Source organism: Amblyomma mixtum, chromosome 7 (genome assembly GCF_055824585.1).
Source record: "Amblyomma mixtum isolate Tamu chromosome 7, ASM5582458v1, whole genome shotgun sequence".
Classification (NCBI taxonomy): domain Eukaryota; kingdom Metazoa; phylum Arthropoda; class Arachnida; order Ixodida; family Ixodidae; genus Amblyomma; species Amblyomma mixtum.
Window position 1 is genome coordinate 2,076,241 of NC_143018.1, and position 23,260 is coordinate 2,099,500.

Consider the following 23,260-nt stretch of genomic DNA (forward strand, 5'->3'; position numbering starts at 1 on the left):
TAACCAAGTTAAGCCTCAGCCATTTTTTTACACAGTATAGACTCGCTGTAGACAAATGCTAGAGAGCAGTCTATAGGTACTACAAATGGTGTAGACAGTCTACAGACAATCCATAGATTTAGGGCTGTACACTTGTAGTAGGCTTGCCTATCGAGTATAGACTATTAATAAAGAAATATCTATAGAAGGGAATAGATTACAAGAATAAGGGCTGAACGAAACCAAGTTTAAGTTGTGGCCGCAGAAGGACGCGAATGCAAGAATGTTTTCAGAAGAATATCACATGGTCAGCAGAAGACGCCGGCACAAGCATGAGGCATGCCATCAACAAGCTCAGCGTAATCAATAAAAATTTCTGAAAGGATGTATTGAGCGGCAGTACATGTGACTAGAGTTGCGCACTTGATGGAATAGAGTCTATCTAGGCAGGTAAGGGAATGAGACCGCCTTTGTCTCCTCGTGCCATGTTCATTGCTCGGCTCTATCTCCCCCCCCCCCCCCCCCCCCCCCCTTTCACCCGGGTGGAAATTTGGGCAAGTCGGTACTGATCCATAACATAAGAGCAGCGAAAAACCAGGACGACGGACCGCCTGCGTTGTGGATGTGTTCTCTCCCCTTTTGTCCGTCGTCCTGGTTTTGCGCTACTCTTATGCTATGGACCCTTTCACCCCTCCGCACCCCTGTAAACTGCTCTGTAAACTGTCTTCTCGAATCAAGAAAAACTTGTAGGAAATGGCTTACCTTCCTGCGCTGACAGAAGAGCTGCCCGGCGAATGGCGTTGCATCGTTGGCAGAGAAAGGGGACTCTTGTGCTCTGCGGAAATTTCAGCAGCGGGCGGGTGAAGTATAACGCCTTGCATTTCTGCGCCGCCGCTTTTTTTCGGGGACACTTCATGACTGAGTTGAAGAGGCAGGATAGGAGACCTGATAGAAGAAAAACGAGGTTTGTTGCGACAACAGTTGGAGACATCAGTTTACAGGGCTATATCCTCCAATGGAAGATAGTCATGCACACGGATTATGTGACGTCCCAGCGGACATATGGCTTGGTGCCGCCAGACGCAGGCCATTGACCCCTAGAACTGGATTCGAGCTCACAGCAGAGGACATTTCAGACGGATAAAGCTAAAGTAAAAATAGATTAATAAGGAATGTAATTGCCAATAGTACACCTGAAGATCAGAGGAAGCTCCATATCCGAGTACACGGTATTCATTATGTTGTTTCCTGATCGGCGCTTCGCCATGAGATTGAAGCTCTATTGAAAGTGCTAGCGATTTATTGCCTTAAAGGCGATTTCCAGCAGCGTATAATAAAGAAGTTCTCTCGTAAGTTCTGGTAACTCTGGTAAGCTCTGTTTACTGAGGACCGTAGCGCCAGCTGTAGGCAATGGTAGGGTGGCCTTGAAGTTGACCTTGGCCAAACCAAGGATAGTGACAGCCCATGAAATAAAATCTGCTGCCGCGACTCAGTTTCAAACCGGCGTCGGCTAGCTGCGCAGACAGCTACTAAAAGTGCCACACTAGATGGCAAGGAAACTTGCCATGGTCGCATTCTTGCAGGTTTACCCAAAGCCTTGTTATAGAGAAAAAGTGTGGTTTATGGGGTTTAATGTCCCAAAGCATCTCTGGTTATGAGAGACGCCGAAGTAGAGGACTCCGAATCACCTAGGTTGTTTTGAACATGCACCGACATCGCACAGTACACGGGCCTCTAGCATTTCGCTTCCATCGAAAGGCGACCGACGTCGGGATCGGACCCGCATCTTTCGGGCCAGCCGCCGAGCTTCATAACCAGTGAGGGTTATAAAACAAGTCGACACCGGAAACCGGAACCCGGACACCAGCAAGATAACCCCAAAGCGGGAGCTCATTTGTCGGCCGTGCCAGTAGCTGCCAGCAGCATGCGACTGGTTACAGTTTGTAGCCGACTAGTGAGTCGTGTCTAAGCGCCTAGTTTGCGCTCTTTGATCCCTTAGAACATAGACCTAGAATTCCGAGATAATCGTATTCGCTTAGAAGTAACCGTGGGTTTAATATCCGCTAGGCATGGCATCGAACGACAGGAAAACGAAAGCGGATGATTATTGCGTGAACGCTATAACGAGCAACCGTGAAACTATTTCTTCCCGCCAAATAACAGAATGGGTGGCCACCGCTCAGAATGATACTCTATAGCCAGCACTAAGGCCTTGAAAGTTTACGACGTGGGAAAGGACAGGAAACTCGAAGGTGGCATGAAATTGAGACTTTTCACTTGCCTAGATCGTGGAAACTCTTCATCCGAGGAGACAGGGGGTGGAAAATACTTTTGCTGTCCGTCGGGGCCAAAATTGCTCAATGAGCTGCTGCATCTAGGACTGGGGCTGGGGTTGGCCTGCATCTCATCGGCATCCGCTCCACTGGCTTCGGCTGTACAGGGAGAAAAGGCACATCACTCACAACCATGCATTCTTTTGTCCTGCATATCGATGAGCATTAGTAGTTCCATTAGTCCGTGGGGGATTAGTAGTTCGGCGAATGAGTTCGTCATAGTTCACTCGAGTATGGCAAAATTTAGCTCGATATTGCGTTGTCCTGCGCATTGGCACCGATTCTGTCCTCAGGAAATGAGAGAAGCGATCTTAGGATAGAAAGAATTCATTTCCTGGAGCCATGTCATGAAAACGAATGCGGGTGCGAATTCAGAGAGTGAGGGAAACTGAGTATTTGTTGTACAGACCTAAAGAGGATCCATTGGTTTCCGATGTGTCCATGTCCATACTTTTGCTCGGTTTCCTGCGCGGGGTAGCGCATGCGCAATACAGAAGTGGTTGGATTAAATCTAGAACAGCAGAACAGGCCACCTCGCGGCGAAACTTACAGGCTGAGGACAGAGAAGTCTTCAGTATCAATGTACTTGAGCATGTTGAAGCAGAAGAAGAAAATCTGTAACAAAAAATATGCGTCGCTGCCTCAGAAAGGACTCGCACCCCCAACAGAACGAGTTCAGTGTTTTGGCTTGGATTCGTGGTAGAGATTTTGGGTTAGATGTCATAAGAACCGATTGTAATTCTATGCAGCAAAGTAGGAAAATAGAGATGTGCGATGAGAAAACAGGACTATACTGCTATATGCACCGGCTATATGCGCCTGGCTAAGGAAATGATTGGGTGATGAATGCACAAAGGCTGTTCAATAGGCGCACACAGCTTGCGGCTCATAGTAAAACTTTGGAGAGCGCAGTCTTGAAAGGAGAGCTTCACTTACCTCCTCACTCTTGTTGATGCGATTGGGTAAATTATGGCTGGTTGGGAAGAAAAAAAACCGAAAGAAACGTTAAATATCAAATTCTACGACCGCCCAGATAGCGCTATTGAAAATTGAACCGAAATTATGTCATTACGGTGCAACACTTGCCAAAAGAGAAACCAGTCGTATGCAACGGTGAGATAAGCCATTTCGGCAGGTGACAGGTTTTCGTGGATCTCTCCGTCAGCCCAGAGGGACAGGCGCAGGAGCGTGATGAACAGCGGGGTGCGGTCCCAGCCAGAGATGCAGTGGACCAGGAGGCCAGAGTTGCCTGCACACGAGAGAATATTATGCTCAGAAGGGTCGAATAATAGTGAACGAATCTGAGCACGATGTTGCTGTCAACGGTCGAGGAAGAAGTTTGGGCTCTACGACATCCACGACGAGACTTTCCTGCAAAGGATCTAAAGCACGTTCGTATTGCACCAGAGCTGTCATACTGTCGACTGCTAATCAAAGGCTCTGGCCGGCGTGACTAATCGTCGCTAACTCCTGGCTGCTTTGCGCAGTGGTCCTGGGGTTGAAACAGTGTAGACAGCGATAGAACCTGTCGCCTTGCCTAGAACTGCCCACGGTGTGACATAGCCCGAGCAATACTTACATTCCCCGTGAAACAAAGTGCCGTTTACGTATAATAGTCATTATTGGGCCAAAATTCGAATTCCTTGGAGAAGTGAGAAGCGGTTACATGTGCCTTTACGAGTGCATTTTGACAACGGATGAATAGCAAACAATCCCGCGAGTTTTATAACCCGTGCAACTTGTGTCTACCTGCTAATGCTTGACCTTTATGAACGAAAACATGCTTTGTGGAGCTCGCCATGTGAGACATAATTACCTGCATGCATTAAAAGTGCAATAATGAAGCTCGGGTGAATGAGTCACAACAGGTGGCTCCGAAGCACAGTTTAACAAAACTTTAAACAGCGAATCACAGTACGCTGCGTTGTCAGCAAATGGAAAGGCCGAATTGAACTGTCCAGTAAATGAGAGAGAAACTCAATGAGGAGAGAAAAGAAAAACATGCTAGTACATGCGATATCTGACGGCAGTTAACCACCATGTGTCTAGAGTGATTTAAGTCTAAGTCAGAGAGACTAATCTCTGTCTTCAACGATGTCCCGAGTTATTTTCTTCCCAGAAGTAGGCACAAGAAACGAAAGAAAAAGTTGAAAGCTAACGGGGAACAAAAACAGGCAAGCCGGCACAAGCGTATGATACGTACGAAGCGAGCAGGTGCAGAGTGCGACGATACCATACTACTTTCCGGGTTTTGTAATGGCGCAGGCTTAGCGTATTTGACACTTTCAGGGAGTTTCTTCTGAGGAACAGCACTCCTCTTCGTAGCTAGTTTAAGGGGAGAGTGGTTATGCAAAAGCAGTGACGAAGGCATTGCCCCGAAAAAAAAAAATTGTGGCTTCTACGTTTATGACGCAGGCTAGGAACATGGGAATACCTAACGCCGCTGAATTTAGCACTGCCCCATACAACCGAAATGCGGCTGTGACAGTTTGAAGAGACTCGATTAAAAGCAGGTATTATTTCCCAGGTTAGCAACAACAGCTGTTTATTTGGGTTTTTCTTTCTTCCGAGTAACAGCTAGATCAAAGAAAAGCTTAGCTATCGCCGTGAGCAGAAGAAAATGAACATGCAGCCGACGAAACCTGCAGCTGTCGCAGTGTAAGCCCTACGTATAGCGTGAATTCATGAGGGAGAAAAGAACGGCACTCACTTTGGAAAACTACTTTCAGCAGGTACCGCAAATAATTTTTGGTCAGCTGCACCAAGTCCCACTTCTGAAAAAAAAGTCGAATCATCCAAGGATACAATATAAGTAAAGGAAAATGGGATCGCGGTACATAAACTGCGCACTGCATAAACTTTCTTTTACAAGATACAGGCTTGTCGTTGTGCAAAGTAATTATGTCTTAGGTCGGCTAATTGTTCACAAAAAGACATTTTATCGGCTTCTATGTGCAAGTCGCAATGTGGTGTCGCGACCATGCGAATACTGAATGTATTACGCAACGCAAATGAGTGTCACTGACCACGGTATTAACGACGCCAACTTACCTTGTACGTGGTCCAATCAATTCCGAGGTCCGAGGCGATGTCTTCGGGGACATTCAGTTCGACGTCTATGAAGTGCTGCGTACAGAAAGTGGTTGCTACGTGCCGAGCATTGACACTACTGATTCACTGTTCAACTACAACGTTATAATTGACGAAAACCTCTACGGACTTCATGACTTTCCTCAGCAAACTGCATAAGAGGTGCATATGAAGACAGCCAACGAAACCAAAGTAAGACATTCAGACGAATGTCAAAACGAGCCCCTATTCTTCCTACCCTTGTCTGATCAATAGCTTAACAAGGGCCCCAGTTCTGAAAGTCGTCATGGCATATGAGGGTTCTCGCTAAGCCGCTACCTGCACCGTTCGGTGGTGTGTTACGAGGCGCTTTCCGTTTGACAGGACGTTCGGCATCCGCAGTTATGGACGAGAGTGGGCGCGACATAAATACACTTGAAAGTAGTAGCCTGGACAGCCGCTGCACAGTATACGCGACATACGGATGTGATGAATTTGTACGGCGGCAGGTAGTTTTTCGACTTTGTACTCCATTATAGCTCAGATAAAAGTTGTGCCACAGATTTCTCGATATTTAGAGCCACACAAAAACATACCACCGGTTTTCGTTTGCTCTTGCTTATTCCTTATGTACGATATAAACCAGCCCTTCATTTTCCTTATTTTGCAAAATTTGATCCGTTTTATATGTAAAAAAAGACAGGTAAGAAGCAGTGAAGGCGAAAAAGCGCAATCGGGCACTGACCGAAGTATGCAGTCAATTCCACAGGGGACAGGCTGTTACTTTACGTAGGGCATACAGCCTCCACAAAGCGGAGTGTGCACAGAAGCGAGTCGCGATATAATTAGGACTGCGGGTGTTGACTGTTTGTATTGGACTGTATGGCGGCATACATGGCAAGGACGGGCAAGGAAATGATGTCGCTAAATGGGTGTGGTTTTTCGCCATTAACTCAAACATTAGCAGACCAAACATTTGAAGAGAAATATGAGTAGACACGCAGTGGAGGTGGCGAGATCAGCCAGAGAAGCGAAGGCTGTTAGTGCTGCGACTACAAAAGCATCCCTCAAATCTACCGCTGTCACTTCACCAGACCACAGCTCGGTTCACCAGAGCCTCGGTTCGCTCATTGCGGCATTTCATATGCCGCGCCCTCTTCCCGATTCTCCATAACTCCTTAGTCCATGGTGACATCATGAGGTTTTTTTTCACGAGGTTTAGTCAACTTTCCGTGTAACGTTGAGCAATAACCATAGTCTAGTTAACCAATAGTCTGCACGTGTCTCGTACATTTCTTTTCGCGCTTTGTCAGTTATATTCAGCTACACACTGTCATTTGAGGGTCGAATATGCAGAGGTGAGCACTACAGTTTTCGAGGGAGAAAGAGTGCTACCCGCTATTGATTCGAAGAGGTTATTGAAGGGGTTATTGATTCGGCGAATAGTTTACAGCTATTATTAGAGGCAATTCTCGGCGTACGACTGCAGCAGGGAGTTAGCCCATGTCTGGAAAATGTCCGGTTAGTAGGAACAAAGTGCCAATAGAAATGACATGCAAGGAAAGTCTTGTCAGGAAGTTTTGGAACGATATGAATGAAGTTTGTACGATACTAATGAGGAACGAGTAAGTCCGCCAGTGGACTTAACACGACGAGTGTCGAATTCGTGGGCTTTTGATGCCTGCATATGGAGAGTACGCATCAATGCAAGAGTGCATAGCTGACCAGGAACTGAAGACGCCCACCTGGGCAGAACCACGTTGGGAGAAGGTATACTCAGATGCTAGGTTTGACAAGAAGCCTCAGTCTTCTGGTCAGTGCTTCCGACACGCTGGCAAGTCCTTTTGCCGAAGCGCGGGAAAACGGACTTAGACTACCCTCAACTCAAGCTCACTCGCGTGGAATATATGCCAGTAGCCCTCAAAGAGCCCAGGATTGTTTTGCAGTTGTACCGCGATCATGGCGTGACATTGTTTCCGAAGTTAGGGAAAAAGGCTGCGGTACCAAACTGAAGACTTTTGCTCAGATCATGACGCCGAAGCACCAGTAATGAACTGAAATAAATTTCCGATGTCAGGACGCAAGTCCCGTCTCACTTGCATACCTCGTGTCTAGTTCCCAAGAAACGGCAGCCACACATGCTGATCACACAACCACGGGGTTCCAGCGTAAACACTAAAAATACCTGGTCCCAGTCGAAGACCAAACCTTCCGCGTTGTATTCCTCGCTCTTGTACTGCTCGAAGAACTCGCAGCCTGGATCGAGGTTTACAAAACAGACAGTCCTCAAGTGTTGGGAGAAAAAACAGCGCACGATGCTAATGTAACTTAGGCATTCCATTTGTAAAGGGCCGAAATGTCGCCCGGGAGATATTACGCGCGCTAACCAATGAATGCAAGAACCGAACACGAATCCGTTTACTGAAACGAAATGAACTCCCAAAGCAGCTTCACTTCATGGTGTCGAAGTTGATCGGGTTCCTTTTTCATTACTTCATTATCCGTGCTTCAAATTTAACCACATTTAGCCCAGATATGCTGATTTTAGGACTGAGTTTTGCTTTAAGGTAGGTAACATAGCTTCAATCCGCAGCTATGAGAGAATTGTGAAAGGAATGTCGCACGGAGTACAATGAATTCATATCAGCAGTTGCATGAAACGAACCATTATGACAAAATGACCAGTCAATCTCCGATTTTGAACACAGGGCGCAAATTATGCGATTACCTTCCTACAGAACTCCACTTGTTTCATGTATGAAAAAAAAGCGAGAGAGAGGTGTACACAAGCAAGGTGTACGCAAGGTGTATAAGTAGCGAATGCAGAACTAATTCGCAGGTACGGAGAGCGCGAGGGCCACGCGCTCTTATGCCTGCCGTAGACAGAAGCAGGGAGGGCAGGCACCCAGATATAAGCAGACGCAGTGATCAGACAAAGGACAAACCAGCACTCGCGGAATGCACCGACAGAGTTTCATTTGCTCTTCAGCGATTCACAGTGCAATGCTTGCGCTCGCATATTAATCGACGGCTTATTGTGTGCACTGAACAGTCTGCATTTGGTTGTGTTGGCCATCATACCTGGGTATGGGAGCTTGAAGATTGTGAAGTCCTGGTACCTGTTCCACTTGTCAACCTTCTCGGAAGACGTCACACTGCATCAATAAAAACAATCGTTAGCGGCCACTAGGCATACTTTTAAGCGCTTCGTCCTGTGTGTTCGTCCCTTTTCCGTGTTTTTATAGCGCTCACCAATTCCTTCAAGTATGTATTTCCAACTAGCCCCAGTAGTAGCTCTTAATTCAAGTAGGCATACTTGAGCGGAACAAGAAATGGATCTAGCTTTTAAACGCATTTTGAGACTGTGGCTATTACGTCAACATTACGGCGGCTCGCTGCCCTTTACTTTCGTACAGTTTGCAGACATAAACGAAATTTTACAATAAGACAAGACGTCCACAAGACGCACTGCGATTCGAGTGCCCCAAAAGAAATTCAGAGAAATACGAAACGAATGGCCCTGTGACGGAGATCGACGTCGCGCCGAACTGCTTCTTTATTTCGAAGCTCTCGGAAGTCATGGCAACTTGATATTATCCACTATACGAATTGATGGAACGAAACGTCTCACTCACTTCATGCTGTACTTCGCCTTCTTTCCTTCGACCATAAGGTCGCAGATTTGGCCAACTGACATTTCCTGGAGCAGCAGAATATCTTCCTTTCGCAGTTCTCCATGCAGCGAGGCACCACTGAAATGCAGATTGAGCAAGAGTGCGAATGAAAAACATCCGATTAAGAGAGTGACGAGCCGACATGCCGAGCGACAGTTGGGATGACATCGGCACAACACAGCTTTTGCACCGACACCTGAACAGAATGTAGCACCCTGTTCGGCAGGAATGCATTACGATCAAAACATTGTAGATGAAAACGCCATACAATTACATGCTTCATGGCAAACCATCACCAAAGAAAACAATTTCGCATCCATCAGCGCTCTTCATACGCAACATTGTTGGAAAAATGGTGCCATGTTTATGCCTTTCCGCTTGGCGGACGCGCAAATAAGAGCAACGCTGCGGACCATTTGCTTACGCCTCGTCTGGTGCAGAGTCATATTTCTCCGGAACGGCTTCTGCATCCTTTGCCCGTACACCGCTGGTGGCAGCAGCATCGGAACTGGCCGCAGTTTCTGCACATGGTGGGTGACGTCATAAAACTGAGGCCGCATATAATGAAGCCAAGCTGGGTAAGCTAACAAGCGCTGCGGAAGTGAATGAAAATTCATGTCTTTCTGCAGCGATAGCGGAAAACGTCACGTGGCTGGTCGCTTGTACGCGTATAGCGCAGACAGCACAGCTCGTAGCGGCGCTACGACAAGTGGGAAATTGAACTCTGCAACCAGAACGAATGGATTATGGCTTACGCTGGTATAACGTCCCAAAGCGACTCGTGCTATGGGGGACGCCGTAGTGAAGGGCTCCGGAAATTTCGGCCACTTGGGGATCTCCAGCGTGCACTGACATCGCACAGTACACGGGCCTCTAGAACTTCGCCTCCATCGAAATTGGACTGCCGCGACCGGGACCAAACCGGCGTTTTTCGGGCCAGCAGCAGAGCGCCATAACCACTGAGCCACCACGGCGACTCCAGAATGGGTGAAGCTATACGCAAACGTCATATGCTGAGCCGCAGGTGCTGATGGCCGGCGGAACATTCAGATTTCTGTATCGAAACAACTCACTTAAGCGAGAGTGCAGAAACAGCAGTCCTCACCTTGGCCCCGACTGCATGAGCGCAGTCAGTCACTGACTGATAAAGGTTTAAAATTTCTGAGGGAGGGCACAGGATAAGCAGGAAGAGTGGGTACAAAGGTCGAGTTACGTGTCTGTGCTACAAATGAGTCCATTCATAACAAACTTTATCGAACTGTTGATCACTGTTCGTCATTGCCATTCCACAACAGAAATGTGCTTACCCGAAGACCCCTCCTGTTCGGACCCCTCGGGATTTGACTCTTGCCTTTCCCAGATACCTGAAAACAAACAAGCATAGCGATTCGCATTTCTGGAATACCTAGGTGGTATATGATGTCTGAAGATGAACACCGCCCAGTCGAAACAGTGTCCAAGCAAGCACATTTTCGAAGCATAGAGAAAAAAAATCCGCCTTGCATAAAATGAACAGGCCATGGCGACTGGTATCTTCCGGACAAAGTGTGCAAGTTCATAAACTTTTTAAACCACTGAACATAGTGACGCTGAGGTTTCACACCATACTACCATGCAGAAATCTTGCTGGTCTGGGGGTGAATATATTTATTTTATTTATTTAGAACATACTGCAGGCCTACAGTAGGCCCAAGCAGGAGGGGCGAATACATAATATATGCAAGAAATTGGAGAGAAAACAGACTCCGACTGCATAATGATCGGACAAAAGTTGTTTCGGCGTCAACTGGAGCCTCATTTTCATGAACCAGACAGCGGCGGGTCGAGCCACGGGATCGAGTTGAGCAAGGTCAGCCTAACTCGACCACTGCGTGCTTACATGAAATCGATTTAGCGAGTCGAGCCGGTTCGACTGTAGCGACACCAAGCGTCAGACAGCGCAGCAGGAAAGGGCAGATTACGCCACGACAAAAAAGGTTAGCATTTATCTGCTCCCCTCCCGCTAACCCAACCATCATGCTTTTAGAAAGGCGGGTCAAGCGAGTAAACCTGCCTCCTGCAGGTGAGTTTGCTAGACTCGCTCTTCCGCTTATTTTACTCGACCCGACAACTGGTTTTTAACCAACAAGCAAACTCGACTCGACTCTATCGAGTTCATGTAAACAGGCCTTGCCGTTGGGGTCGAGCGAGTCAACCCACCCTGTGCAGCGGAGTCGACTGGACTCGCTCACTGGACTGCCGGACCCGACGGGGCAGTGTTTCCATTAACCCAGTAATCGGTTTTCAACTCAACTCAACCCTGTCACGTAAACGCCGCCAGTATAGTACTTAGATAACCGCTGGTCCTTAAGGGTAACGGAGTGGATTACAAGAGAAAGCAAGCGTAGCAGGGGACGGCAGAAATTTAGGTGGGCGGATGAGATTAAGAAGTTTGCAGGGATACAGTGGCGGCAACTGACAAAGGACAGGGTTAATTGGAGAGACATGGGAGAGGCCTTTGCCCTGCAGTGGGTGTAGTCAGGCTGATGATGATGATGATGATGATGATAGTACTTAGAGGTTCGTTCACTTACTGCTGTGGGTGCTCAAATTTGTGTCGAACAGGACACCCAGCAGTTGAGACCACACTCTTACATAACAGATGTGCCAATGGGGATAGAAGTGCACAGGACGTGCGAGCGCTCGCTAAAAGTAATGCTCCGGCAGCTCGCAACAGCGAGCTGATGGCAAAATCCAACAAGAAGTGTGAGCTTGCCGGCGCCTTATCAAAGTGCGTCAGCTTGTCGACTCGTGTGGGTTGCCTCGAGCAGTGGAGGCAGAGCGGGTGATTCAAGACGAGCGCCTCTTGGCACGCAGAAATGGAGTGATTGTTGGACTTATGTGACTAGTTACACACAGATCTATTTGAGCCTGCGTCGGCGCATCCTGGGCACTTCCGTCCTTACATACGGGCCCACTGGCAAAAGGTGTATTAAAGTTCCAGTGCACGCGCGAAGCTGAGGTCGATATTTCGATTAAATTTAAATAAAGCTACACAGATCACATGGTACTACGGAAAAATTACACATCGACAGCCTTATATTTCGGTAGGGCTACAGCACTTGCAGTGTAACTTGGCGACTTTTTAACTGGCTGTATAAAAGTTTGCAGTTGACACTGTTTTATTGCAAGGCATTGTAATTTGGATTCATGCTCTGCGCGCATTGTATGAAAGTTCTAAGTCGCATTCAGTGGGAAAGCTGTACCGCGGCAAGAGGAGTGAATCGTATCTGGATTTTTTTTCCATCTTCGCATTTACCCTCAACGCGGGGATAGTGTAGCAGAGGCCTGACCAATAGGAGACTATTGTTCAGCTGTGTTCTGGACGTGCACAGTATAACTATGTTCATGTGGGCACCTTATTTCAAGTATGCATGCGCATGCAGGTACTGTTCTGTCGGCGAGGGGCGTGTCATGTGTTTACACGTAAAAACTATATACGACTGATGTGCGCGCCTGCCGAAAGACGCAAGAATACTTAGTACTGAACCTAATTTCATTAAAGGGCAACTGCAGCACTTTTTTCAGAATTTCGCGACATTGAAGGATTGAAATATATGTAGGCTGTAGCTAAAGCATGCCAAGTGTTTTTGCACTGTTATTTAAAATAGTGACGTAATCGACGATTGAATTTTGCGCTTCTCCTATATGCACTGCAGGAGTGCAGGGAAACAGCGTGACGTCAAGGAAGGTATGATTTCCAATTTCGCTGTCGTCATCCGCACCATGCCCTGACGCGTTAGAAGCTGCCAAACAACTCTCGGCGGTGTTCGCCTTCGGTGGCGTTGTTTTTTTTTTCTTCAAAGCAGGCGTTTGTGCGTTGGAAATGTACCAATACCTTCGATGACGTCATCATCCGCCCCCTACTTAGCGTTGTGCGCTGCGGAGAAGCTTGAAGGGCGTCCGGATTTTAATACGCGATTACTTCACTATTTCAAGTGCTAGCTCAAAAGCACTTTGCATGCTTTACGTGCAAGTTTCATACATTCGACCCTCTTAATCTCGTTGATTTCTAAAACCTATGCAGTTTCCCTTTAAAGGGGCTGCGAAACACTGCCTGGGGGAATACCGGCTATACTTCATGTGGGTTCTTTATGTCATACAGATGCTGACTTAAAAAGAATTGCAGGAATCGATGCACAGGAACGGGAGTTATTCAGTGAAGAAATTTCAAAATACAAGCAAACAAAACGCTGCCCTCAACTCGATTTTGGCGGGGCTTCCCACTCCTATTTCGCTCTCCCAATGACGGCACCTGGCGCAACCAATCAGAACAGCCAGCCAGAGCACGTCGCGGAAGTTTGTACTTCATGGTTGCCTGCTCTCTGTGAGACTGGCAGCGTTGTTTCTATGCCAGAGCGCCCCTGGTGGTGTATTTTTATTTTACTTGCTTTGCAGGGCTTTTATCTAAGACAAATAAATTGTTTTTGTTGATCTAATATAAAACGCAGACAGGGGACAAAATGTGTCTCTATTTATTCACACAATTTGCAGTATATTTACTGTTTGTCCGGTCATCAAGCTCGCGCCAGGTGATGTCATATCCGCTGCTAAAAACCCGCCACTGTGTGGCGACACAATCAGAGCCATGAAGTTGTTTTTGGGAGGACATTAAAATATTAAAAAACGGCATGTACGCGGTATTACAGACGCTAATAGCACCATTATAACTCACTGTATGCAATCAACAGGCAAAACAGTTAACTAAGATTGTGTTTCTGGGCCCCTTTAAGGGATGGCCTCGCTGGCTCGTACCCTGCGGATCCATAATCCAAGCAAGAGCATAGCACGGAGCGATAGATGCTTCTTAGATAAATGCAGAATAAGAATGGTTAAGTGAATAGCGCGCCTAACCGCAATGGTCTGCATTCGTTAACCGTGCGCGTGTAAATTCAAGCAGCGTACACACACAGCTCGTAGAGTTGCTCAGAAATCTTAGCCGTGATTGTATTACGCATTCAATAGAAAGGAAAGCCTGACCAAAAGACCAAAACTAATCAAAGGTAGCCAATGGAAAGGGTAGTGAATGCAGAGTCTTCTTACCAGCTACCAAGGAACGGCACAGGTGGACGCAGTATCCGCTGGAGTCACCTGTGCAAGCGGAATTAGTTGTGAATTAGTGTGAGGAATTAGTGTGGCTAACGCGGATAAGCGTGGAGGGATAAGCGTGGCAAATGCATTACCGCAAGGAATACTCCAGCGCTCGTCCTTGAATAAATAGTACAGGAAAGTGCAAGTCCTTTATTACCGCCTAACATACCGCGTATTCCAATGAATTTTGCTATGCAGAAGGAAGAGCCCGGGCAGTGAAATTGTGCGCAAGTTCCCACATCAAGTGCGCGATACTGCAATTGGTTGCGCTTTGGTATAACTCAGCTCGCGAACGGAGCTGACAATCGCCCCCTTACCCAGTACCGGATAAACCAGCTGGCACTGACACCATTTTCACGATCATTAGTCGTTTATATTGCGAAATGCCTGAATTGTAGCAGGATTTCCGGGGAAAGTAACTTAGCGACAGCTAGCCAAAATGCCGGTCCGAGCTTCGGTCATCCAGCCAGCGATCTCGCGCCGCGTGCTAGCGGAGCGGCTGCCGCCACTGCTCATCTTCCTCTTTACAATTACCCCCGGGCTGAAGGCGAAGCCATCCTGGCGAGTCAGGGAGACTACAACACACACGGGTCGTAGTACGGCTTCAGGCGTGACACATGAACAGTCTCGCGGCTGCGTCGGCGTTGATCTGTGGAGGGTGTCACCGGGTCGACAATGTAGTTGACCGGGGAAGTGCGCTCTACGATGCGGTAAGGTCCATGGTACTTGGGGAGAAGTTTGGAGGAAAGGCCAGGGGAGGTAGACGGCACGTGAAGCCAGACGGGAGAGCCGGGTAGAAAACTCATCAGGGTGGCTTGTGTCGAAACGGAATTTTTGACGCCCCTGCTCTCCGGATGTTAACGACCGAGCGAGCTGACGGCACTCCTCGGCATGCTTGGACGCCTCCGAAATAATTGTGCACTCAGACACGTCGGGCCGGTAAGGAAGTACTGTGTCGAGTGGTGAGGAAGGTTCTCGCCCGTAGAGGAGAAAAAACGGCGAGAAGCGGGTGGTGGTCTGCGTGGCGGTGTTGTAGGCGTAGGTGATGAACGGCAGGATCCGGTCCCAGTCGGAGTGGTCGGAAGACACGTACATCGACAGCATATCGCCCAAGGTGCGGTTAAACCGTTCCGTCAAACCGTTAGTCTGAGGATGGTAGGCCGTGGCGGTATGGTGAGTGATTTCACACTGTTTGAGAAGAGATTCCACGACCTCGGACAGAAAGACGCGCCCACGGTCGCTCAGCAGTTCCCGGGGCGCTCCATGGCGAAGAATGAAGTGATGCAAGATGAAAGAGGCAACGTGTGGTGCCGTAGCAGCAGGAAGTGCCGCGGTTTCGGCGTAACGCGTGAGGTGGTCGACTGCTACAATAACCCAGTGGTCGCCAGCAGCAGTGTAAGGAAGGGGGCCGTAGAGGTCAATCCAAACTCTGTCAAAAGGACGGGAAGGGCAAGGGAGAGGCTGCATCTGGCCGACTGAGTGGTGAGGAGCCGGCTTGCGACGTTGACAGTCAGTGCACGAGCGGACGTATTTGCGGACGTAGGTGGACATACCGCGCCAATAATAGCGGAGACGGAGTCGCGTGTATGTTTTAAAGGCGCCGGCATGAGCAGACTGCGGGTCGTTGTGAAACAGGGCGCAGAATGTCGACCGCAGATGGGTAGGGACGACAAGCAACCACTTCCTGCCGGTAGGGACGTAGTTGCGGCGGTACAATAGACCATCACGAATGGCGAAGTGAGCAGCCTGGCGGCGTAGGGCACGAGGCACGGGTGCCGCCGAGGAATTTGAGAGAAAACTTACAAGCGAAGATATCCAGGGGTCCTTATTTTGCTCGCTGCCCATGGTATCTGTTGAAAACGACAGCGAAGCGCAACCGGTTGGCGAGTGGCAGTCAACGTCTGGCGGCAGTGGAGAGCGGGACAATGCGTCGGCGTCGTTATGTTTTCGGCCGGAGCGATAGATGACACGAATATCATACTCCTGTAGGCGTAGGGCCCAGCGAGCGAGGCGGCCTGTAGGGTCTTTCAAGGAGGCCAGCCAGCACAGGGAATGATGGTCCGTGACGATATCGAAAGGGCGGCCATAAACGTAAGGGCGAAACTTTCCGATCGCCCAAACAATCGCCAAGCATTCCTTCTCGGTTACTGAGTAGTTGGATTCCGGTTTTGTCAGTGCACGGCTCGCGTAGGCAACGACATACTCGGGAAATCCGGGTTTACGTTGCGTAAGGACAGCGCCAAGGCCAACGCCACTGGCATCGGTGTGAATTTCAGTGGGAGCAGTGGGGTCGAAGTGGCGTAAAATAGAAGGCGCTGTGAGCAGCCGACGTAAGGTGATGAAGGCGTCGTCGCAGTCAGGTGATCAATCAGACAGGTTGTTGGCGCCCCGAAGAAGGTTCGTAAGTGGTGCGATGATAGAGGCGAAATTTCGGACGAACCGTCGGAAATAAGAACACAGGCCGAGAAAGCTGCGAAGTTCCTTCTGAGTCGACGGCTTGGGGAACTCAGCGACGGCACGAAGTTTGGCTGGGTCAGGAAGCACGCCATCCTTAGAGACGACGTGACCTAATATTGTCAGTTGGCGGGCGCCAAAGCGATACTTTTTGAGATTAAGTTGGAGCCCCGCGGCAGTTAAACATGTCAACACGTGCTCCAAGCGGTGAAGGTGCGTCTCAAAATCAGGCGCGAAGACGACAATGTCGTCTAAGTAGCACAGGCACGTGGTCCACTTCAGGCCGCGTAAAATGGAGTCCATCATTCGCTCGAAAGTCGCTGGGGCATTACAAAGGCCGAAAGGCATGACGGTAAATTCGTACAGGCCATCTGGTGTAACAAAAGCCGTCTTGGCACGGTCAGCCTCCGCCACAGGGACCTGCCAATACCCCGAACGCAGGTCTAAAGAAGAAAAGAACTCCGCGCCTTGGAGGTAGTCAAGGGCGTCATCGATTCGCGGCAGCGGGTAAACGTCTTTGCGGGTGATCTTGTTAAGCCGCCGATAATCGACGCAAAATCGTATTGTGCCATCTTTTTTCTTCACCAGAACCACAGGAGAGGCCCATAGACTACTGGATGGTTGAATGACGCCTCGCTGAAGCATGTCGTCCACCTGAGTGTTGATAATCTGGCGTTCGGCAGCCGAAACTCGGTACGGGCGTTGACGAAGCGGCAAGTGGGCTCCGGTGTCGATCTCATGGGTCACGGTAGACGTGCGGCCGAGTCGGTTTTGAGCCACGTCGAAAGAAGAGCGAAACTGGTTCAGTAGGTGAAGTAGTCGGGCGCGTTGCGGTGTGGCAAGACTGGCGTCGACGGAATCGGCAAAGGCATCGTCTGTGGCCACAACGGGAGATGCGGCCAAAGTAAGAGAATTAGTAGCAAGAGAACATGACTCGGCGCATCGTTCGGGATCGAGCAAAGAGTCGACGGGCTGAATGAGGCCAAGGCATTCGCCACGGACAAATATGCAGGGGCTCAAAAAAGGGTTCGAGACCGGGATGAGGGTGCAGCCGTCTTGAACAGTGAGCACAGCGAATGGCAGAGGCAGACCGTGTCGAGAGATGAAGACGTCGGAAGGTTTAAAGACGACGGCGCCTCAGATGCGGTGAGGCAGGAGACAGGGACAGGAACAGATGAGCACGGAGGAATCTCGATGTCGTCAGACACAGACAGTTTGCCCCACGAAGATGACGTATCAGGCGAGGGAGCACTGCACGGAAGAAGTTCGAGCTCGGCACGAGCGCAGTGGATGAGGGCCTCATGTTGGGAAAGAAAGTCCCAACCTAAAATAATGTCATGCGAGCACGATGAGAGAAAGACGAATTCAACAGTATATAAGGAACCGTGAATGATGACCCTGGCTGTGCAGGCGGCTAAAGGCGAGATTCGCTGCGCATTAGCTGTATGAAGCGAAAATCCGGATAACGGCGTCGTCACTTTGCGAAGTTTGCGGCACAGTTTCTCATTCATCACAGAAACAGCAGCGCCAGTATCAACAAGCGCCAAGGCGGTGTGGCCCTCCACAGAAACGTCGAGCGCATTCGCTGGGGACAAACGAGGCCTTGAACTTGTCGCCGAATACGCAGTTCTTACCTCGGGAACTGCGGCAACTAGTTTTCCTGGCGCATAGGGGAATGAGGACGCAGTGGCGAAACAGAACGGCGCCGCGGGGATGGCGAACGGCGGCGAGAATACGGGCGGCGATCGGAGGCATCAAGCTGTTCGGCAGCCGACGGACGTGGCGGGGGCTGTGGTGCCGCGTAGACGTAGGTCCTGGGGTCATCCACGGGTGGTGGCACACGGCGTCGGCACAGGCGCGCAACGTGGCCAGGGACACCACATGCATAGCAAATAGGACGGTTGTCACGGGTGCGCCAAGGGTTGACACGAGCAGGAGGTGGTCGGGTTGGAAAAGCAGGCGGCGGCGTCGGAGGATAATACGAGACAGACGGCTCGGCTCTTGGTTTTCGAACGGCGTCAGCGTATGTGAGCGGCGCTGCAGCGGGAACCGGCGGACGAACAGGTGGTAGCGCTTCGGTCACTTGCTCGCGAATCACCGTTTGTAGGGTCGGATCCAGGTTGGAGGGAGGCCCCTGCACGCCGTGAAGAAGTGACAGCTGTCGAGCCACCTCCTCACGTACAAAGTCTTTTATCTGGTCAAGTAGCGGGCTGTGAGAGGTTGTCACAGCGAGGCTGGAAAGCGAGTCAGGCTGCACGGAGGGTGGTAGCACCGGAATGCGCTGCTTGCGGAGCTCATCGTAGCTCTGACACAGGTTGAATACTTCGGCAACGGTGGTAGGGTTCCGGGCGATAAGCATCTGAAATGCTTCCGTTTCGATGCCTTTCAGGACATGCTTAATCCGGTCCGCCTCGGTCATAGACGAGTCTACCCTTGAACAGAGGTTGATGACATCCTCGATATAACTCGTGAACGATTCTCCCTGCAGCTGGGCTCTCACTCGCAGGCGCTGTTCAGCGCGCAGCTTGCGTACTGCAGGGCGCCCAAAGATGTCCGAAAAGGCTCTTTTGAAGGCAGACCAGGTGGTAAAGTCTGCTTCATGGTTCCTGTGCCATAGGCTGGCCACGTCCGAGAGGTAAAACACCACGTTGTTCAATTTCATGGCGTCGTCCCACCGGTTGTGGCCGCTTATCCGCTCGTAGGAGGCAAGCCAATCCTCCACGTCGTGATCATCGGACCCGGTAAAAATGGCTGGGTCCCGCTGTCGGAGAGCGCCAGGGCAAACGACGGGCGTAGGCGAAAGGGAAGATGACTGGCTTGCGTCGGTGGACATGGCTGGAGCGATCGTTCTGCTGCGAAGCTCCAGGACGTTGGCCAAAGGCTGTACCCAGCACCTCCACCAAATTGTAGCAGGATTTCCGGGGAAAGTAACTTAGCGACAGCTAGCCAAAATGCCGGTCCGAGCTTCGGTCATCCAGCCAGCGATCTCGCGCCGCGTGCTAGCGGAGCGGCGGCCGCCGCCGCTGCTCATCTTCCTCTTTACAGAATATATACTTCGCGTCAGCAGCGCATTTACTTTCCTCTCACTGACGCAAGCATGTCTTCGTTGACGTGTCGTCGTTGTTACCTAGCTTTTAATATGGTTAGGTACGCAAGAATGGCAAGCAGCGACTACAGCACGCTCAAACAACGCACACATCAGCGACGACCGCTGGACGAAATCGACGACGTTGTTCGCGAGTTTCATCTGTGCGGTAAATACGATAAGTAATATTTACCCAACAACTTGACGATAGATCGCCCGTAGATCTCCAGACCGCCGGAAAGAGTCGCCGACCTGCAGATGTTCTGCATACGGAGAAATATGTGCACCAAACTTGCACAAAGGACACTACACTCAGAAAGGAGTAAAAAGGGAGTAGGCTGTACTCTAGCGCACTTCCTTTAAGCTCCCTTTTAAGAAAGGGAGAGTACCTTGCCGTTGTACAAGATGACTGGAACAGCAAAGCGCGTGCGGGCCCTCGCCACACGTGCCTTCTCCATGTGGCCGCGGAGCTTCTCGGTGCGCAACTTGTGAGCATCGCTGTAAGGAAGAGAGGTAGATCAACATTTGCGGAGAAGAGCAGTGCGGACAAGGTTGCTAAAAATGACCTCCACCCTAGACCAGCCAGGGCTGCACCCAGACTGGGTGCGTGATGAGAGCAAAGCTCGCCCTCCTAAAATATGCCCTGCCCATATGACAAATCCTCCGGAACAGATTTCCTCACTGAATGGCTTGCGTGTTATGTGAAAACAATGCTGGCCACGCAACGAAGGTCAGGTGCCGCAGATCTTAAGTTCGAATACTAAGCAAGAAGTGGACGTGTATTGTAGGAAATTGCACATCAGTTAAAGGGGCTTTTGAGGATTTGTCGGGTCGCAGCGGAGCACCAGAGAGAGACGACCAGCGTGGCAGGCTTCTAGTTCCGAACTGCCCTTGCCGGGCGTGCGCGCCGAGCACGCGCTGTCGATCTTTATTTTCTTCTATCGCGGGAACGCCGATCTCAGCGCCTGCGCTTTATAGCGTCGCCGGGTGCTATAGGGCCCCCCGCCTAGACGGAACGTCGAAATGTACGCGCCGACGGGGCAGAGATGGAGTAGCCACGGCAGGCAAGCAGGCAGCTAGAGGAACAGCGTCCCCACGGGGTCGCTACAAGGTCCGGTAAGTTCACGTCAGGGGCCGGGCAGAGCCGTCGGGTAGAGTACGCCGGCTCAGGTGGACGAGCCTGGCTGCTGCGCAATGGGCGAATGATGCAGGGTGCCGAGCTGACAATGGACATGGGGGCAGGGGAGGCCATGGTCGGGCCGCCACCGACTGTAGTGCTGCCCGCTGACACAAGTGTATCGGTGTTGGACCGTTGCAGCTGATGCCGGCGGGAAGCTGGCACACAGCACGCCGTCGCAAGCAAGGGAGCGGCCGAAACGGCTCCGTGGACAGATGTGGTCTTTATCGTGGTGTCGTGTCGCTGCTGTAGCGCCAGCTTCAAGTCGTCCAAATAGGTGGAAATGGCTGGCTTACACGGCTCAGGTGCACCTGATGTAGGGCGCGAGCAGTGCGGGCCGGCCACTAGGGTTGGCACAGGTGTGACCGACGAGACAACGGTGACAGCTGCGGTGATGACGGAGGAAGTTGCTCGGTTCAATGCCAGGTGTTTGGGTAAAGCGGGAGTGGCAGTCCGGAGCGACTGGCCAGTGCTGATGCGCGTGTAGGCATGATCGGGCTTGAGAGCAAGCGCTGACACTGGGTCAGGAACTGTTTCAGGCAAAGTGGGGTTCGAGGCAACCGCCATGCTTGTTACTGCTGTCACCGGGTTGGCCTTCCCATCCTGCTCCTGATGACGAGTAGTGCTCTGCGGACTTGGGGCCATGGAGTCGTCGCACAGTGCTGCTAGCGTGTCCGGAGTAGCAGCATGTGCTGTCGGAAGCGATGCGGCAGCATCTGGTGCGGTCGGTGCTGAAGAAGCCGGGCCGGAGACGCTGGACTGAAGTGGCGGCGAGGCGGCGAGGGGCTGCTGAGGCGGGCCAGGTTCTGATGAAGGCTGCGTGGGCGCGAGCGAGGCCGGTGCAGGGCCAGAGGCTGGCGGCGGCTAAAACGGGTCCGCTGCGTCGTTGAGCGGTGGCGGAACATAGTAGGCGCCGAAGTCAGCCAAGACGGCCGCACGCAGCTCATCGTATGGCCGGCAGCCGAAGGCAGAGTAGGTGAGCCGACGCAGGAGGATGTCGCAAAGGAATGCGTGTTTAAACGGCTGGATGGTAATGCCGTTCAGGTACATCGCAGCCTCCAGTTGGGCGAACCACCCGCCGACGCCTGCAGGCCGGAACGCTGGGAGCAGCGGGTCGAAACTTTGGTCCTGCCAGTACGCCATGCTAGGACGCTGCTGGGATAGAAAGCACGGTTCACCGGGTCACCACTGTTGAAGATTTGCGGGGTCGCAGCAGAGCACCAGAGAGACGACCAGCGTGGCAGGCTTCTATTTCCGAACTGCCCGTGCCGGGCGTGCGCTCCGAGCACGCGCTGTCGATCTTTTTTCTTCTTTCGCGGGAACGCCGATCTCAGCGCCTGCGCTTTATAGCGTCGCCGGGCGCTATAGGGCCACACATGCGTCTCTGACGTATATCAGCTTTTTATTCAAGTAAATACGAAAGCCTGTTATTCGATTTCCAGTTCGGCGCCCTGTGCGCTGTGTTGCATTTGCGAGAAATAAATGGAAATAAGATCGAAAATAGCGCCTGGGAACTGCTCCCACCGACAGTGAACTCCATTATAAAGTATGTCATCCCAAAGGCATATACGCTGCCGCGTCGTCTACAGTGTGGGCTACGCTTGCGGGGCCCATTTGCTGCGCTTTGTCAGCACACGTTGACGAACCCCAGGGGGTCGTCCCGGAAGTCCGGAGTTAAGGCGGGGACACATGTGCGAAAAGTGAGTGCGATTCACTGCGACGCGCTGTTGCGAACGGCGTCGCAACATCCGATCGCAGCTTGTTGCCTGCCTCCAACCTGCTGGATGTCAACGACGAGCCGCACGCGGCAAACGCAATGACAGGAAGCGGGAGCCAATGCGAGCGCGGAGAGCGGCAGCGTCATGATGACGTAGAGCGCGCTCCTCGGGATCGAGCCACGCGGGGACGGCCGCCGGCGGCTGAAAAACGAGCTAGTATTGTTTGTTCACGTCCATAGCAAGCCCTGGGACAGATGCATGTCAAGAATGCATCATTTCTGACGATCGTTGGCCAATACAGAGTTGCTGGTAGAAGTGATGACTCCGATACAAGCAAAACTTCATCCCATATCCGCTTTGGTGGTGCTTCTACTTGGTGCGGTTCGCCTGCCGTCTGCTAGCTCCGTTGCTGAAGGCGTCGTGGAAATTGAACATATATTTCATTATGGGACGAGTGTGCAGTTAACCGATGTGAAGAGTAGGCCTTTTATTACGCAGCGACTTCTGAAGCGCTGTCAGCTGCGGCTTCGATGCGAAACCAGCTAGGTCTAGCGACGACTAGGGCAGCCAGAGACCAACGCGCAGTTCGTCGCCTAGCGTTGCCGCAGTCAGTGTCGTTGCCGAAAGATCCACTTTTGAAC

At 50.9% G+C, this 23,260-nt stretch overlaps 1 protein-coding gene across 1 annotated transcript in view; it reads right to left on the minus strand.

Moving 5' to 3' along the window:
- Positions 1–2,858: 2,858 nt before the first annotated feature.
- The window catches only part of LOC149334798 (phosphatidylinositol-3,5-bisphosphate 3-phosphatase MTMR14-like), a 28,481-nt gene continuing 8,079 nt past the window's right edge, over positions 2,859–23,260 (minus strand). Inside the window, exons 4-15 of the mRNA XM_089553669.1 lie at positions 20,114–20,222; positions 19,918–19,987; positions 10,363–10,419; positions 9,480–9,576; positions 9,017–9,133; positions 8,463–8,536; positions 7,567–7,637; positions 5,364–5,438; positions 5,023–5,086; positions 3,399–3,561; positions 3,249–3,285; positions 2,859–2,927 (exon numbers count right to left, since the gene is read on the minus strand). Coding sequence (XP_089409795.1) covers positions 2,859–2,927; positions 3,249–3,285; positions 3,399–3,561; positions 5,023–5,086; positions 5,364–5,438; positions 7,567–7,637; positions 8,463–8,536; positions 9,017–9,133; positions 9,480–9,576; positions 10,363–10,419; positions 19,918–19,987; positions 20,114–20,222 — 1,003 coding nt within the window. The remainder of the gene's footprint in view (positions 2,928–3,248; positions 3,286–3,398; positions 3,562–5,022; positions 5,087–5,363; positions 5,439–7,566; positions 7,638–8,462; positions 8,537–9,016; positions 9,134–9,479; positions 9,577–10,362; positions 10,420–19,917; positions 19,988–20,113; positions 20,223–23,260) is intronic.